Below are 19,158 nucleotides of genomic sequence, written 5' to 3'. Positions count from 1 at the left end.
TTAGCAGGCCAGTACTTAGCTGTTTGGTCCACCGGGGACTCCTAAAAGAAGCATTAAGGGGAGAAAACCTGTGGGAAAACCACGCAAAAGACAAGAACAAAATGCAGATCAAATTATGAAAATGAGCTATCTAGAGATAAGCTGGGATTTCAGTTTCATTTTTAGTGTTCTTGGTAAGAAAGTTTCTTTATACCAAGTATATTTTCCTTTAACGATCTTTATTCTTTTTAAAATCAGATGCTCTTTATAAAAAGCACGGGAACAGTGTGTAGATACTGGGCATACGAAGTAAGAGTATCCTTGCCTCCTTCTCCCAACGATCCTATTGTCTAGAGAAGAGTTTGACTGTCTCTACTTACAGATTCATTGTATGTATGCGTGTACACATATGTGTATAAAAAAACCAGTTGCCACCAAGCTGACCCCAACCATGAAGACCACATGTGTGTCAGAGTAGAACTGTGCTCCATGGTGTCTTCAGCGGCTGCTTTTTCAGGAGTGGAACACCAGGCCTCTCTTCTGAGGTACCTCTGAGCAGACTCAAACCTCCAACCTTTTAGTTAGCAGCCAAGCACGTTAGCCATTTGCACTGCACAGGGACTCCATGTATGTATGTATGCATATGTATGTTTATATTCATATATACATGCACTCCTTAGAAGGAAGGATGGCAAGACTTCGTCTCATATACTTTGGACATGTTATCAGGAGGGACCAGACCCTGGAGAAGGACATCATGCCTGGTAAAGTAGAGGGTCAGTGAAAGAGAGGGAGATCCTCAATGATGTGGACTGACACAACGGCTGCAACAACGGGCTCAAGCGTGACAATTGTGAGCACTGGGCAGTGTTTTGTTCTGTGGTACACAGGGTTGCTGTGAGTTGGAACTGACTCAATGGCACCTAACAACAACATACACCTACTCACGTGTATATAATTTATTGTTAAAATGAGCACATGCTATTGTTATCCTAAAACTAAGCAATAATTATTTTTGTTGTTGTTTTTTCTCAGTGCTTAATAATTTTTATTGAATAAAACAGTCATCGAATTACCCATTCCTGTTTCTGGAACACAGAATATTCCAGAATGCCCTTCAGTACATTTTTTTCTAAATATAATTTTTTGTGCGTCCTTTAGATGAAGGTTTACAGAACTAATTTCTCATTAAGCGATTAATAGACATATTGTTTTGTGACATTGCTTGCCACCCCCACGACATGTCAACACTCTCCCCTTCTCGACCTTGGGTTCCCCATTACCAGCTTTTCTGTCCCTTCCTGTCTTCTTGTCCTTGCCTCTGGGCTGCTGTGCCCATCTATGGGCCTGGCTAATCTTTGACTGAAGGGTGAACCTCAGGAGTGACTTCAGTGCTGAGCCAAAAGGGTGTCTGGGGGGCCATACTCTCAGTGTTTCTCCAGTCTCTATTAGACCAGTAAGTCTGCCTTTCTTTCTGTGAGTTAGAATTTTGTTCTACATTTTTCTCCAGCTCTGTCCAGGACCCTCTATTGTGATCCCCGTCAGAGCAGTCAGTGGGGGTAGCCAGGCACCATCTAATTATGCTGGACTCAGTCTGGTGGAGGCTGTAGTCCATCAGTCCTTTAGACTAATCTTTCCCTTGTGTCTTTGGTTTTCTTCATTCTCCCTTGCTCCAGATGGGGTGAGACCAGTGTTGTATCTTAGATGGCCGCTCACAGGCTTTTAAGACCCCAGACACTACTCACCAAAGCAGAATGTAGAACATTTTCTTCATAAACTATGTTATGCCACTTGAGCTAGTTGTTTCCCGAGACTGTGGTCACCATAGCCTTCGGCCCAGTAGTTCTGTCGCTTGGGGAAGTTTAGATGTGTCTACGGAGCTACCATGACCTTGCCTTTGTCAAGATGTGCTGACTTTCTCAGTATTGTGTACTGTCTTACCCTTCACCAAAGTTACCACTTATCTACTGTCTGTTTAGTGTTTTTCCTGCTTCACCCCCTCCTCTCTAGCAGCCATCAAAGATTGTTTCTTTCTGCATGTAAACCTTTTCATGGGTTTTTATAACAGTGGTCTCATATGGTATTTATCCTTTTGTGAATAACTGACATATTTCACTCAGCATAATGCCCTCCAGCTTCATCCAGGTTGTGAGATGTTTTGAAAATTACTCATTGTTCTTTATTGTTTTGTAGTGTTCCATTGTGTGTGTGTACCATAGTTTGATTAGCCACTAATCCATTGATGGGCACTTAGGTTGTTTCCATCCTTTTGTTATTGTGAATAATGCTCTAATGAACATGGGTGAGCATATGTCTATTTGTGTGATGGCTCTTATTTCTCTAGGATATATTCCTAGGAGTGGGATTGCTGGATCATATGGTATTTCTATTTCTAGCTTTTTAATGAAGCGCCATATAATTTTCCAAAATGCTTATACCATTTTGCATTCCCACCAGCAGTGTATAAGAGTTCCAAGCTCCCACAGCGTCTCCAACATTTGTTATTTTCTGTTTTTTTGCATTTGTGCCAGTAATATTGGGGTGAGATGGTATCTCATTGTGGTTTTAATGTGCGTTTCTCCAGGGTGAAATGGAATCTCATTGTAGTTTTAACATGCATTTCTCCAGGGTGTGATGGTAACTCATTGTAGTTTTAACATGCATTTCTCCAATGGCTAGTGATCATGAGCATTTCCTGTCAGCCGCCTGAGTGTCTTCTTTGGTGAAGTGCTTGTTCATTTCCTTTGCCCATTTTTTAATTGGATTATTTGTCTTTTTGTTGCCGAGGTGTTGGATTTTCCTATAGATTTAGGGATTAGACCTTTGTCAGATTTGTCATAGCCAAAAAGTTTTTCCTAGTCTGTAGGTTCTCTTTTAACTCCTTTGGTGAAGTCTTTTGATGAGCATAAGTGTTTAATTTTTAGAAGAGCCCAGTGATCTATCTTATCTTCTGGAGTTTGTGTGTTGGTAGTTATAGTTTATATCCTGTTAATGCTGTGTATTAGGGCCTTTAGCATTGATCTTATTTTTTCTTCTATGATCTTCATAGTTTTGGTTTTATATTTAGGTCTTTGATCCATTTTGAATTAGTTTTTGTGTATGGTGTGAGGTATGGGTCCTGTTTCACTTTTCTACAGATGGACATCCAGTTTTGCCAGCAACATTTGTTGAAAAGACTATCTTTTCCCCCATTTAATGATCTTTGGGTCTTCATTGAAGGTCAGGTGACCATAAGTGGATGGATTTACATCTGGGTTCTCAATTCTGTTCCATTGGCCAATGTATCTGTCTTTGTACCAGTACCAGGCTGTTTTGACTGCCATATCTGTAGACTAACTTCTGAGGTCAGGTAGTGCGAGTTCTCCTACTTTATACTTTTTCTTCAATAGTGCTTTACTTATGCAGGCCTCTTTCCTTTCCATATAAAGTTAACGATTAGCTTTTCCATTTCATTAAAGAATGCTGTTGGTATTTGGATCCGATAAACAATAATTCTTAATAGAAGTCTACATGGAATATTCTCACTTAAGCACATCAAATACTTTAGCAGCCTATCTTTCTACAGTTGCCAGCAAATATTTCCAAAAGATGTAAAGAAGTTTCCACACACGTTGTTGTTGCGTGACCTATAACTCACGAACAAGCTTTGCCACTTGCTGCAGCAAAAACAACTGTTGCACAATGACTTCTCAACAGACTGTTGAAAGGAGTCCTTCATTTTCCTTGTAGCTCAAAGCAAAGCAGGTAAACCCACCTCAGTTCTCTGAAACTCTCCCGGGTGTCAGAAGCCATGTGCTCTGGTGGTGACTGGACCTGAGGAAGCCTCAAGGTGAGGTAAACCCTGCACAGGACAGCATTGTTTAGTTTGGGGATGGGGTTCAAACATTACCGGTGGCCGTGCAATGGGGGCAAAGGAAGAACATTATCTCTGGAGATTTACCAACATGATGGAGCATCACCGTGGCTTTGTCTGGGGCCCTGGTGGCGCACTGGATAAGAGCTCAGCTGCTAACCAAAAGGTCAGCAGTTCAAATCCACCAGGCACTCTTTGGAAACCCTATGGGATAGTTCTACTTTGTCCTATAGGGTTGCTCTTGAGTCGGAATCAACTCAAAGGCAACAGGGTTTGGGTTTTGGTGGCTTTGTCTATGCAGACAAAATTATCAGTTGAAAAAATATCTAGATAATTCCAGCATCATTGCCACTTTTTGCCATTTATCTAGATATTGTAGACAGATGTGTTGCTGTTGTCGTTGTTACTAGCTGCCGTCGAGTCGGCACCTGACTCATGGTGAGCCCAGGTACAAACAAACGAAATGCTGCCCTGTCCTGTGCCAACCCCACGATCAGTTGCAGACTGGACTATTGTGACCCATAGGGTTTTCACTGACTCATTTTCAGAAATAGATCACCTTTCTTCCTAGTCTGTGGTAGTCTGGAATCTTCTGTTCAACCTCATAGAAACCACGCAAGCCTCCACTGACAGACGGGTGGTAGCTGCACGTGAGGTGCATTGGCTGGGAATGGAACCCAGGTCTCCCACACAGAAGGCGAGGATTCTACTACTGACCACCACTGCCCCCCCAGATGAATATGTACTTGACCTCGATTGTCCAAATATCAGCTCCAGTTCTATTCACAGCTCTCAGCCGGGTCGTTTTCAGTCAGAAGAGCTGCCTGTTCTGGTTTGCTGGGCCTCCTGGAAGTCTTCTGAGCTGCAGAGCTGGTCCTTTCAGTTTCTGCTGAGAGGAAGCCTGTGCAGATGGGCAGTGAGGGCTGGGCAGTTCCATCACTGGCCGGGTGCTATCCTGCCATCCTTGTGGGAGGTGGGTGTGTAGGAGAGGTGGGGTGTGTGTGAGTGGGGAGTGTGTGTGCCCCTAAAGTCCCACTCTGCCCCTGTACTCTCTATCAGCACCTGTTTCAGTTCTGGCTTAGCACCAGTCACCAGGGGAGGGTGTCTGCTTTCTCTATTAGTGTTTAGAGTCTATGAGAACAGGGGACCCCTCATCCTATCAGCGTGGTATCCTCGGCCCCTAGAATAATACCCGGCATACAAGGGACCAAATGAAACAGTTTCTGCCAAGTTGATTCCTACTCATGATGAGTCCATGTGTGTCAGGGTAGAACTGTACTCCATAGGGCTTGCAATGGCTGTGATCCTTTGGAATAGATTGCCAAGTCTTTCTTTGAGGTGCCTCTGGGTAGATTAGAACCTCCAACGTTTTGTTTAGCAGCTGAGTGCTACCGTTTGTGCCACCCAGGCACTCCTCTGGCATATAGCAGGCACCCAGTAAGTAGTAGTGGAATGATTGTAGAAGCAGTGAAGGCAGCAGAAGGCTGATCATAGAAGGAGCTCTACATACATGCTTAGAAAACAAAAATGTGTGCACGCATGCATGCGTCTGTGTGCATGTGTGTGTGCCTGTGTGTGCATGTGTGTCCATGTGTGTGTGCACACGTTGTATGTGTGTGCACGTGTGCATGTGAGTGCATGTGCACATGCATGCCTGTGTGTGTACATGTGCATGCCTATGTGTGTGTTCGTGCATGTGTGCATGCGTGTGTGTGTGCATGCATGTGTGTGTGCATGTGTGTGTGCATGCCTGTGTGTTTGTGCATGCATGCATGTGTGTGCACATGTGTGCATGCGTGCGTGCACATGTTGCATGTGTATGTGCACACGTGCATGTGTGCAAGCCTGTGTGCATGTGTGTGTGCATGTGTGTGTGCATGTGTGTGTGTTCACGTGTACTTGCATCTGTGCATGCCTGTGTGTGTGTGCATGTGCACACCAGTGTATTCAGAACCAGGAACCTCTGTGCCAGTGAGCTACTGAAAGATTTTCTGATCCCAAGTCTCACTTAACTGCTGAACTGGCAGGAAGATCAAAAGAAACGTCGGAAGTGAGGAACTGCAGACCTGGAGGGCCCCCCCCGCCCCCCGCTATCCCTGGCACAGGTGAGGATGCTCAGCCTTTCAGACATCGTGGAGAGGAGAGCTTCGCAGAGGCCTCAGAGAGGATGCCTGCTGGCGATAGCCAGGCCACACAGACGTCCCACATGGAAGTGCCCGCTAAGGCCTCTCAGGGCAAGGAGATCAAGAGCCTCAGGAAACCAAAGCACTACCAGCGACCTGGGCAGCACAGGCGACTCATCACTGTGGTTGTGATGAAGGTATCGGGAGGCCCAGGCCCCACAGAGCATTCCAAGTCTTCTCCCCTCAGCTGGGTTTCTGCAGTGAGGGTGCCCACCGCTCTGCCAGGTCAAGGAGACTAGCTGAGGGGTCTCACTGAGGACCTTGAAGAGCCGACTCCTCACAGATCTTTTTCTCAGACTGACCCTCCGTTTTGCCTCAGCTGGGAGAAGCTCTGGATCCAGTGAACGCGCGCTCAGTCAGGAAGCAACGCCTCCGGCCCAGGTTCAACACCTCGGCTAGGGTGCCATCACACCCCAGCTGCAAGGCCCCCGCGCGGGCCCAGCGGTGTCCTCCTCACGCTACAAGATGGCTTGGAGTGTTTGCCAAGAGAAAGTTCTCTCTCAAGCCAGAGTTGTGCTCGTAGAAACCGCTTTTCCTCTTTATTGCATTTTTTTTTAAGCACTGAATACCTGTATTCCAAAGCATGAGAATTCCTAAGGTAGACAACAACAATTTGCTCTACTTCATGCATTTACATTTTTCATTTTAAAAGCAGACTTTTAAAAAGTGTGTTACTAACGAACAGGACAAATCTGAGCGTATGTGCTGCTGCTTTTATTAGCAAAGATGTCAGACTGGAATGTCAAGGAAGTTGATATTAATTTGCTTACATTAGTGCTTTCTTTAAAAGAGCAAACCACTGATTAGACTTCCCTTAAATTAAGAGCAATCTTTAGGTCCTTGGCAGGAGGTTTAATGATTTTAAGTGTGATTATGAATCACTTAAAACCCATCAAGCTTTTGGTGAACTCCGTGGTAGCAACGCAGTGACACCTAGTGGCTGAACCTTTCCATAGATCAAGAGGCAGTTGTTCAGACAGAACAAGGGGATACTGATAGATTTAGTTAGGAAAGGTGTGCGTCAGGGTTGTATTCTTTCACATACTTATTCAATCTGTATGCTGAGCAAATAATCCGAGAACCTGGACTATATGAAGAAGACGGGGCATCAGGTTTAGAGGAAGATTCATTAACAACCTGCGTTATGCAGATGACACAACCTTGCTTGCTGAAAGTGAAGGGGACTTGAAGCACTTACTAATGAAGATCAAAGGCTACAGCCTTCAGTATGGATTACACCTCAACATAAAGAAAACAAAAATCCTCACAACTGGACCAATGAGCAACATCATGATAAATGGAGAAAAGATTGAAGTTGTCAAGGGTTTCGTTTTACTTGGATCCACAATCAACAGCCATGGAAGCAGCAGCCAAGAAATCAAAAGACACACTGCATTGGGCAAATCTGCTGCAACGTGTTGAAGAGCAAAGACGTCACCTTGAAGACTAAGGTGCACCTAACCCAAGCCATGGTATTTTCAGTCGCATCATATGCATGTGAAAGCTGGACATTGAATAAGGAAGACCGAAGAAGGATTGATGCCTTTGAATTGTGGTGTTGGCAAAGGATATTGAGTGCACCATGGACTGCCAAAAGAATGAACACCACCTACAGATTGGGAAAAAATTTTCAGCTATGACATCTCCGACCAGCACCTGATCTCTAAAATCTATATGATTCTGTTAAAACTCAACCACAAAAAGAACAACCCAATCAAAAAGTGGGCAAAGGATATGAACATGCACTTCACTAAAGAAGATGTTCAGGCAGCTAACAGATACATGAGAAAATGCTCTCGATCATTAGCCATTAGAGAAATGCAAATTAAAACTACGATTAGATTCCATCTCACTCCAACAAGGCTGGCATTAATCCAAAAAACACAAAATAAGAAATGTTGGAGAGGCTGCGGAGAGATTGGAACTCTTATACACTGCTGGTGGGAATGTAAAATGGTACAACCACTTTGGAAATCTATCTGGCATTTTCTTAAAAAGTTAGAAATGGAACTACCATACAACCCAGAAATCCCACTCCTCGGAATATACCCTAGAGAAATAAGAGCCTTTACACGAACAGATATATGCAGACCCATGTTTATTGCAGCACTGTTTACAATAGCAAAAAGCTGGAAGTAACCAAGGTGTCCATCAACAGATGAATGGTTAAATAAATTATGGTATATTCACACAATGGAATATTACGCATTGATAAAGAACAGTGAGGAATCTGTGAAACATTTCATAACATGGAGGAACCTGGAAGGCATTATGCTGAGTGAAATTAGTCAGATGCAAAAGGACAAATATTGTATAAGACCACTATTATAAGATCTTGAGAAATAGTATAAACTGAGAAGAACACATTCTTTTATGGTTACGAGAGGGGGGAGGGAGGGAGGGTGGGAGAGGGTTATTTACTGATTAGTTCGTAGATAAGAACTACTTTAGGTGAAGGGAAGGACAATACTCAATACATGGAAGGTCAGCTCAACTGGACTGGACCAAAAGCAGAGAAGTTTCCGGGATAAACTGAATGCTTCGAAGGTCAGCGGAGCAAGGGCGGGGGTTTGGAGACTATGGCTTAAGGGGACTTCTAAGTCAATTGGCAAAATAATTCTATTATGAAAACATTCTGCATCCCACTTTGAAGTGTGGCGCCTGGGGTCTTAAATGCTAACAAGCGGCCATCTAAGGTGCATCAGTTGGCCTCAACCCACCTGGATCAAAGGAGAATGAAGAACACCAAGGTCACACGATAACTATGAGCCCAGGAGACAGAAAGGGCCACATGAACTAGAGGCTTACATCATCCTGAGGCCAGAAGAACTAATTGGTGCCTGGCCACAACCGATGACTGCCCTGGCAGGGAGCACAACAGAGAACCCCTGAGGGAGCAGGAGAACAGTGGGATGCAGACCCCAAATTCTCATAAAAAGACCAGACTTAATGGTCTGCCTGAGACTAGAAGAATCCCGGCGGCCATGGTCCCCAGACCTTCTGTTGGCACAGGACAGGAACCTTCCCCGAAGACAACTCATCAGACATGGAAGGAACTGGACAGTGGGTGGGAGAGAGAAGCTGATGAAGAGTGAGCTACTTGTATCAGGTGGGCACTTGAGACTGTGTTGGCGTCTCCTGTCTGGAGGGGAGATGGGAGGGTAGAGAGGGTTAGAAACGGGCAAAATGGTCATGAAAGGAGAGACTGGAAGGAGGGAGGGGGCTGACTCATCACGGGGAGAGTAAATGGGAGTATGTGGTAAGGTGTATATAGGCTTATGTGTGACAGACTGACTTGATTTGTAAACTTTCACTTAAAGCACAATAAAAAATTATTAAAAAAAGAACAACCAAATCTGCCTTGGACTACTCCTGCAAGGACTGTTGTTGTTAGGTGCCGGGGAGTCAGTTCTGACTCAGCAATCCCAGGTACAACAGAACGAGACACTGCCCTGTCCTGCACCATCCTGACAATTGTTGCTATGTTTTTGAGCCCATGGTTGCAGCCACTGTGTCAATCCATCTAGTTGAGGGTCGTCCTCTTTTTTTGCTGACCCTTACATCCTTCTCCAGGGACTGATCCCTCCTGATAATATGTCCGAAGTACGTGAGAGGAAGTCTCACCATCCTTGCTTCCAAGGAACATTCTGGCTATACTTCTTCCAAGACACATTTGCTCATTGTTTCAGCAGTTCATGGTACGTTCAGCCTGTAAAGATTACGGCCTAGAAAACCCGATGGAACACAGTTCTACTCTGTTACATACGGGGTCATCAGAAACCGGAATCGAAGTTTGCTTTGGTTTTATAGATAGGCCAGAATTGAAGTTAAAGTGTTATCTAATCAGAAAAAGAAAGTCATGAATTAATTCACTGAAGTTCATGGATAATAAGCTTAGTGTAAAAAAAGTCCATGTTGTGCTAGGTATTATATTTCTTTAAATATTGCTGTAAGTGGTATTTTCTCTCTAAGTTAAAATATCGTCTTAAGTCTATTAACATTGGCTAGTGATTACTATTGTCAGGGGCTCTTCCAGGGCCTTTCACGTGTTTTAGCTGATTGAACTTTTGCAACCCTCCTCCCATGCGAAAGCTGAGTCCAGAGAATAGCGCCGCCTACCTGAGACTACCCAGCTAAAATGTTACAGGATGGAATTTGAAGCTGTAGGCCTCACCCGCCTCCTCCGTTAGTGTTCCTCGTACTCACCTGTTGCTCTCACGTCTACCTGTAACCAAACCCGTGACCGTCGAGTCGATTCCGACTCATAGCGACCCCACAGGACAGGGTAGTACTGCCCATAGGGTTTCCAAGGAGCAGCTGGTGAATTCGAACTGCCGACCTTTTGGTTAGCAGTTGAGCTCTTAACCACTGAGCCACCAGGGCTCAGGGTCCTATTAAATAATTATGACAGTGCTGTTGTGGGGTAAAATAAAATGATGCGAGGAAAAGAGCTTTGCAAATGGTAAAGTACTAGAGGCACGTCTCCCGTAAATTCTTTTTTTATCACTGCAGTGTTGTAAAACTGGATGGTCTTTGAGCTACTAAGACTCTGGCCCCTGGGTCTTAGTATCACATTAACTCTCTTTCCGAAGCTGAACCGTGTTTATCTTGAAGCTGACGTGTATGCTTAGTTCTTTAAGACTGAAATACATTCCAGGTTCTGCACACTGACAATTTCTCTTAATGTGGAAGGCACCATTGTGTGTGTGTGTGTGTGTGTGTGTGTGACATTCATCACATTACAGTAAGGACCATGTCTACTAGGAATTAACAGGGAAAATACAATCACACACGTATCAGTAGGATTCCTAATCTCTGGCCGCTTAAGAAAGTGGTGGCCGCGGACTGCAGACAAGGAGAATGGATGGCGGCCCGCAGCGAGCCCTGCGGCGTCCGCGATAACCAGGTTCATTAAGCGCAGCGGCTCTAGCGACTAACAGGCCTTTGACTCAGATGACACAGAGAATGCGACTTCTCAGCGCAGACTGCTCTTCCTGTCCCTCCGTTTGTTTCTCGTAGGCGGCCACAAGGTCCCACACGCGCTGATGGTCAGCACTTGCCACCGGCTCCATGGACCGCAGCCTGAAGAACGTACTGGTGGTTTCCTTCGGGTTCCTCCTGCTCTTCACGGCCTACGGGGGGCTGCAGAATCTGCAGGTGAGCGTTACTTCACGTCGGCGCTTCTCTCGGCCTCCGAGAATCCTCGTAGTCACAGGAGTATGACGAATGTGTGATGCCTTTTTATTCAGCTCACCCTAGTGTTTCTGTCCCCCTCCAAACAACTGTTTGAAATTAATAGCAGGGTTTTTAAAATTATTATTTTATTGTGTTTCAGTGAAAGCTTACAGTGCAAATTAATTTCTCATTCAAAAATGCGTACACAAAGTGCTTTGTGACATTGGTTGCAATCCCCACAATGTGTCAGTGCTCTCCCCCTTTCCCTTTCCACCCTGGGTTCTCCGTGGTCATTTGTCCAGTTTTCCTGTCCCTTCCTGCCTTCTCATCTTTGCTTTTGGGCAGGAATTTCCCATTTGGTCTTATACACTTTACTGAACTAAGAAGCACGTTCTTCACATGTGTTATTGTTTGTTTATAGGTCTGTCTAATCTTCGGCTGAAAGGTGGACTTTGGGAGCGGCTTCAGTTCTAAGTTAGCAGGGTGTCTGAGGGGTCATAGTCTCCGGGGTTCTTCCGGGCTCTGTCAGACCAGTCAGTCTGGTCTTTGTGAACTTGAACTTTGTTCTGCATTTTTCACCCACTCTGTTCAGGACCCTCTATGGTGATCCCTGTCAGAGCAGTCAGGGGTGGTAGATGGGCACCATCTAGGTCTTCTGGGCTCAGGCTGGTGGAGGCTGCAGTTCATTAGTCCTTTGGACTAATATTTTCCTTGTGTCTTTGTTTTTCTTCACTAAACAGCAGTTCTTGTATTCAATCCTACAATGTATGGCTCCCACTAGCATTCCAGTGGAGTCCCTGGGTGGCGCAAATGGGTAAGCACTGGACTACTAACTGGAAGGTTGGCGGTTCAAGCCCACCCAGAGGTACCTCAAAAGTGAGATCTGGTGGTCTGCTTCCGGAAGATGACAGCCTTGAAAGCCCTGTGGAGCAGTTCTAGCCCGCACGCACGGGGCGTCGTGAGCCGGAACCAACCTGACGGTGACCACGACCACCACCACCACACGTCCCAGGAAGAACTGCACAAGCGCCCAGCGTGTGTTTGCCCCATGGACAAAGATAGCAAGGACTTGGGTTACCGAGTTGACATAAGACATTCCTGGCCTTGGGGTGGGCCGGGCACATGTGGAGATACAAGGAGGAGATATGAGATACAGGACAAATCGTTGTGAATTCTGTGGCTTGTGCAGCGGGCTCTGTAATCAGATGCAACAATGCGAATTTATCAAATTTCGCCAGGCCTTGAAGATTCCAAACCTGCCCTGAGCAAACTGTGAACTTTGACCAAGTGGTCTCTGCGTATTTTGGACCCTTTACTGAGCTCTCACCTCCTCGGGGCTGTGAACCTGGAACTCTAACAAGCTCCTCTACAAGGCCGTGGCTGTGGCTGTGCACACCGTGGAGTAGATTGGATGTATCCTGTCTTCCTGAGGTGGTTGCGGTGTAATTCTGCTCTGTTGCCATGTACTCAACCTCCAGGGCACCCAGGGGCTGGGCAGGCCATGGGCCCACAGCTGGGGCAGCATCCTATCAGCACTGCCCGGGATGCATCCAGAGTGCAGCACCCTGTGGCCTTGGGGCTGTCATATCATAAAACATTTTCAGAGCCTCTGTTGGTTTGTCAACCAAGGACAAGAATTAGGAACCTACTGTGTGTATGGCCTTGAACCATAAGAACAGCCAAGGGACTCGGAGTCAAGGGTAGAGTGGTAGGAAGGGAGAGAGTCTAACTTTCTGTCCTCGCTGGTCCTACACAAACACATCAGACCCTTACATTGGCAAAGAAGCTCAAACTCAGCCTGAAATTCCAAATTTCGTATTTTCTTCACTGAACCCCTATCAGTCTTGTCTCCAGGAAGATTCACAGAAAAGGCATTACAGCCAGCGGTGATTTTAAAGGAAAGGGGGGGAGGAAGCGGGGTCTCCTTTCTTGCCATTATACGTCGTAACGTCTGGAGTTGTTGCGGCTCCACAACCTTTTCAGTGTGTCTGGAACGTTCTTCCCTGCTGAACTGGACAGAGCAGTGGTCTGAGTCATCTGTGCTTTCCGGCAGGGGATTCTACAAGGTGTGGCCCAATCAGAGTCCTCCCCCTTTAGAAAGGGTGCCCAGGAACGTCAGAGGCAGGACAGAGCGTCTGAGATGAGGAGCCTGGTGATGATGGTGGGGAGGGGGATTCCCAGGAAACAGCTGCCCAGCTGACTGACTGGGAACTAGCCTCAGGATTTGGGGGCCAGAGGAAGGAGAGCCTCAAAGACCACCAATGGGCTTCCACTCAGGCAGCCCTCCACGATGCCAAGAATACAGGCGAGTGTTTGCAGACAGCATCTGCAGCTTGCCACTCCTACACATGCAAACACAGGTGTGTGAACACAGTCATTCACCTGGCAAAAGACAAACCAAAAACCTACTGCCATCAAGTTGGTTCTGACTCATAGCAACCCTATAAGACAGTAGAACTGCCCCATAGTGTTTCCAAGGAGTGGCTGGTGGAGTCAAATTGCCGACCTTTTGGTCAGCAGCCTGAGCTCTTAACCACCAGGCCACCAGGGCTCCAGCAAAAGACAAGAGCTTCTAAAATTCAGTTCCCACTTTGGATTTTAAAATGTCTTCCTTTTCAGTGATGTGCAATCAAACCAATTACAAGGGACAAATATATCTTGTCAATTTGCAGCATTGCTGTGAGTGGGAAAGAAATCCCAGTGCACAGAATGCTGTACTCTTCCATTACATAAAAGGAGGCGAGCTCATTAATACACAAGAGTTTAACACTTGAGTGTTTAATATGTCAGTATTAATAAAAAGGCTCAAGCCAAACCAACTCTCTCACACCATACTCCTAGCAATACAGTTGTAAACAGAAATTTCCAGGTAACGCCAACTTAAGAGGATAGTGATCAATTTCCATCTTCCAACCAGATCTCAGAATTTTTATAGCAATAGCCATTCTTTTTCAGTTTCAGCTACTGAAAAAAAAATTAAACGATGCAGAAAGCATCAAAAGAAGATGGAAGGAATACACAGAGTCATTATATCAAAAAGAATTAGTCGACATTCAACCATTTCAAGAGGTGGTATATGCTCAGGAACCGATGGTGCTGAAGGAAGAAGCCCAAGCTGCTCTGAAGGCATTGGTGAAAAACAAGGCTCCAGCAATTGATGGAATATCAACTGAGATGTTTCAACAAACAGATGTAGCGCTGGAAGCGCTCACTCGTCTATGCCAAAAAATATGGAAGAGAGCTTCCTGGCCAACTGACTGGAAGAGATCCATATTTATGCCTATTCCCAAAAATGATGAGCCAACTGAACGTGGAAATTATAGAACAATATCATTAATATCACATGCAAGCAACATTTTGCTGAAGATCATTCAAAAACGGCTGCAGCAGTATATCGACAGGGAACTGCCAGAAATTCAGGCTGGTTTCAGAAGAGGACATGGAATCAGGGATATCACTGTTGATGTCAGATGGATCCTGGCTGAAAGCAGAGAATACCAGAAGGATGTTTACCTGTGTTTTATTGACTATGCAAAGGTATTCCACTGTGTGGATCATAACAAATTATGGATAACATTGCGAAGAATGGGAATTCCAGAACACTTAATTGTGCTCATGAGGAACGTTTACATAGATCAAGAGGCAGTTGTTCGGACAGAACAAAGGGATACTGATTGTTTTAAAGTCAGGAAAGGTGTGCGTCAGGGTTGTATTCTTTCACCATACCTATTCAATCTGTATGCTGAGCAAATAATCCGAGAAGCTGGACTATATGAAGAAGAACGGCGTATGAGGATTGGAGGAAGACTCATTAACAACCAGCGTTATGCAGATGACACAACCTTGCTTGCTGAAAGTGAAGAGGACTTGAAGCACTTACTAATGAAGATCAAAGACCACAGCCTTCAGTATGGATTACACCTTAACATAAAGAAAACAAAAATCTTCACAACTGGACCAACAAGCAACATCATGATAAATGGAGAAAAGACTGAAGTTGTCAAGGATTTCATTTTATTTGGATCCACAATTAACAGCCATGGAAGCAGCAGTCAAGAAATCAAAAGATGCATTGCATTGGGTAAATCTGCTGCAAAGGATCTTTTCAAAGTGTTGAAGAGCAAAGATGTCACCCGGAAGACTAAGGTGCGCCTGACCCAAGCCATGGTCTTTTCAATCACATCATATGCATGTGAAAGCTGGACAATGAATAAGGAAGACTGAAGAAGAGTTGACACCTTTGAATTGCAGTGTTGGCGAAGAATATTGAATATAACATGGACTGCCAAAAGAACGAACAAATATGTCTTGGAAGAAGTGCAGCCAGAATGCTCCTTAGAGGCACGGATGGCAAGACTGGGTCTTACATACTTTGGACATGTTGTCAGGAGGGATCAGTCCCTAGAGAAGGACATCATGCTTGGCAGAGTACAGGGTCAGCGGAAGAGGAAGACCCTCAATGAGGTGGATTGACACAGTGGCTGCAACAATGAGCTCAAGCATAACAATGATCGTGGGGATGGTGCAGGACCGGGCAGTGTTTCGTTCTGTTGTGCATAGGGTCGCTATGAGTCAGAATCGACTCGACAGCACTTAACAACAACAACAGCAAGCCGTTCTTGCTTTCAGTTATAATTAATCAACAAATGTTTTAAGTACCCGTATTGAGCAAGGCATTGGGGGAGGTTTTTGAAAAGCAGAACGCTTTCCCTGCCTTCAGAGGGATTGTCATCATAAAGGGTAACCAGGTGACAGGTACTAGAGGTCCAGTGGCTGCAGAGAGGTCAATTCTAGAACAAGCTCAGAGGGCTGATCTCCATGAATGAGGGTAGTCAGGAAGGACGTTGGTGAAGAGGTAGTCCTTGATCTGTGCCCTGGAGAATGGGCATAATTCGGAGGGAGAAGGTGAGAGCAGAGAGAGATGAGGGGTAGGGTCGCTTCACAGAGAAAGGATGCGGAGCAGAGCCTGGAGTTGGGGAGCCTGGCTGAGCCAGAATCAGTCCCAGGAGCTTGGACTTTACCTGCGGGATAGGGGATAACGGAGGCAAAAGGAGTGCTTTGGGCCGTGAAACCCAGCAGCATTATGCAGGGACTTTTGGTCCAAAACATTCTATCTTGTCAGGGAGACCAGGTAAGAAGGACTTTCAATCGTCCATGTATTGAAAGTTCTGGCTTTGGAGTCATGCAGATGGGCTCTGAGGTCCTGCTCTCCTGTTAACTAGCTGTGTGTAGGATTGCAAAGGTACTCAGTGTCTCTCTCTTCGTCTTTACCATGGGGATAGGAATACCTACCTCTTGGCCTTCTCCTCTGTGTCTCAGTGCCTCCATGTCCAAACCTTCCTGTTATTATAGAGACGCCAGTAATACTGCATTAGGACCCACCCTACTACCCTCTGTGAACCCTGGTGGCACACTGGTTAACCGCTCAGCTGCTAACCGAAAGGTCGGTAGTTCAAACTCACCAGCTGCTCCTCAGGAGAAAGGTGTGGCAGTCTGCTCCTGTAAAGATTACAGCTTTGGAAACCCTACGGGGCAGTTCTACTCTGTCCCATAGGGTCCTTACGGGTCAGAATCCAGGAGAAGTCCTCCTCCTCTTCCTCCTCCCTCTTTCCTCCTACAGGTGAAATTAGGAAACTGCGATGCTGGTCTCTCATTCACTGTAAAAGCCCAGCTTCAATCCCTGAGGTTGCTTTTCCCGTCCTGGCTCCGCTTCCCCGCCTGCCGTCCTGGTTCTCCTTCCCCGCCTGCCGTCCTGGTTCTCCTTCCCCGCCTGCCGTCCAGGTTCTCCTTCCCCGCCTGCCGTCCAGGTTCTCCTTCCCCGCCTGCCGTCCAGGTTCTCCTTCCCCGCCTGCCGTCCAGGTTCTCCTTCCCCGCCTGCCGTCCTGGTTCTCCTTCCCCGCCTGCCGTCCTGGTTCTCCTTCCCCGCCTGCCGTCCTGGTTCTCCTTCCCCGCCTGCCGTCCTGGTTCTCCTTCCCCGCCTGCCGTCCTGGTTCTGCTTCCCCGCCTGCCGTCCTGGTTCTCCTTCCCCGCCTGCCGTCCTGGTTCTCCTTCCCCGCCTGCCGTCCAGGTTCTCCTTCCCCGCCTGCCGTCCTGGTTCTCCTTCCCCGCCTGCCGTCCTGGTTCTCCTTCCCCGCCTGCCGTCCTGGTTCTCCTTCCCCGCCTGCCGTCCTGGTTCTCCTTCCCCGCCTGCCGTCCTGGTTCCGCTTCCCCGCCTGCCGTCCTGGTTCGCTTCCCTGCCTGCCGTCCTGGTTCGCTTCCCCGCCTGCCGTCCTGGTTCTCCTTCCCCGTCTGCCGTCCTGGTTCCGCTTCCCTGTCTGCCGTCCTGGTTCTCCTTCCCTGTTCAGCCTTTGGGTCCTTCCATACCAAGCTGTGCTGGGCACTCAGTTAAAACGTGGCAAAAAGAAGAAGGTAAACTTTCGTTGTCAGAGAGACTCTTACCCTCCGAAGGCATCTGAAAAAGCTACTACCTCCTCGTCATCTCCACTGCCTCTTCCCACTCTCGTCCCTGCAAAGGCGATTCCCCAGGAACAAGAGGCCTCCCAGGCCCACCCCGTCCCGGGCACGAGCCCTCTTTCTCTCCCTAACACTCAGGAAGGCTTTTTGGGCGCCTCAAACAGTTACCCCTTGACTACTAACCTATGGGTTGACAGTTCAAACCCAGCCAGTGGTACAACAGAAGAAAGGCCTGCCAACCAGGGCCCGTTAAGATTACAGCCAAGACACCCCCACGAAGCAGTTCTCTCTGTCACACAGGGCTGCCATGAGTCAAAACGGACTCAGCAGCAGTGGGTGCGTACTTAGAGGCAGTCTGTCCCCTCATGTCACCACACCCGTCCGGCAGAGCTAAAGCCTGTCGCTGCTGCAGGCTCCAGGGACCTGAGGTGGCCCACCACCAGCCTCTCCCGCGGCTGTGTGGAGGCCCACTTCTGACTCGGCCTCTCCCCCGGCTGTGTGGAGGCCCACTTCTGACTGGGCTGTTTTGTTTCCACAGAGCAGCCTCAACAGTGAGGCTGGCCTTGGCGTGACGTCTCTCAGCACCCTCTATGGAGCCATCCTTCTGTCCTCCATGTTCCTCCCCCCACTCCTCATCAAGAAATTTGGCTGCAAATGGACCATTGCCGGCTCCATGTGCTGCTACGTGGCCTTCTCCCTGGGAAACTTCCACGCCAGCTGGTATACCTCCCCTGACACGTGCGGCGGGCTTCTGGTGGCTCCTCAGGCTCGGCTCTGAGGGGACCTTCCATCTCATGTACTTTGTGCTCACACCCTCATTGTTGCCCCTGTGTCCCCGTCAAAACAGGCTCTGTTTCTTGAAATTGTTCTCTTAGTCTCAGTAACAGGACAGTAGTTTGGCTTTCTTCCTCTTTTTCCAAATGGTACTTCTCTGCTTCCATGCTGGCTCTAAGGAGCCCTGGTGGTGCAGTGGTTAAGTGCTCGGCCGCTAACCAAAAGATTCAAACCCACCAGGCACTTTGAGAGAGAAGGGTGTGGCAGTCTGCTTCGGGTAAAGATTACAGCCTTGGAAACCCTACGGGGCAGTTCTACTCTGTCCTATCGGGTTACTATCTGAATTGACTTGATAGCAATGGGTTTATATAAATTCGAAGGAGTCCTGGTGTCAGCACAATGGTTAAACACTCAGCTGCTAACCGAAAGGTTGGTGGTTCGAACCCACCAACTGTTCCACGGGAGAAAGATGTGGCAGTCTGCTTCCATAGAGATTACAGCCTTGGAAACCCTACGGGGCAGTTCTACTCTGTCCTATAGGGTCACTATCAATCTGAATCAACTAGACAGCAATGCGTTTTTATAAACTTGAAGGAGCCCTGGTGGTGCAGTGGTTAAGTACTCGGCTGCTAACCAAAAAGTTGGTAGTTCAAACCCACCAGCTGCTGTGTGGGAGAAAGATGTGGCAGTCCGTTTCCATAAATATTGCAGCCTTGGAAACCCTATGGGATGGTCCTACCC

General features: G+C 47.0%; 1 protein-coding gene across 2 annotated transcripts in view; it reads left to right on the top strand.

Moving 5' to 3' along the window:
• Positions 1-19,158, top strand: part of UNC93A (unc-93 homolog A) — a 145,514-nt gene that overhangs the window by 95,351 nt on the left and 31,005 nt on the right. For both annotated transcript variants that reach the window (XM_049905450.1, XM_049905442.1), the window contains exons 2-3: positions 11,035-11,172; positions 18,182-18,363. In XM_049905450.1, coding sequence (XP_049761407.1) covers positions 11,086-11,172; positions 18,182-18,363 — 269 coding nt within the window. In that variant the 5' untranslated portion in view covers positions 11,035-11,085. The remainder of the gene's footprint in view (positions 1-11,034; positions 11,173-18,181; positions 18,364-19,158) is intronic.

The sequence above is a fragment of the Elephas maximus genome, chromosome 1 (assembly GCF_024166365.1).
Source record: "Elephas maximus indicus isolate mEleMax1 chromosome 1, mEleMax1 primary haplotype, whole genome shotgun sequence".
NCBI classification, from domain to species: domain Eukaryota; kingdom Metazoa; phylum Chordata; class Mammalia; order Proboscidea; family Elephantidae; genus Elephas; species Elephas maximus.
Note: the sequence above shows the minus strand (reverse complement) of the source record. Positions and strands in the feature narration are given on the sequence as shown.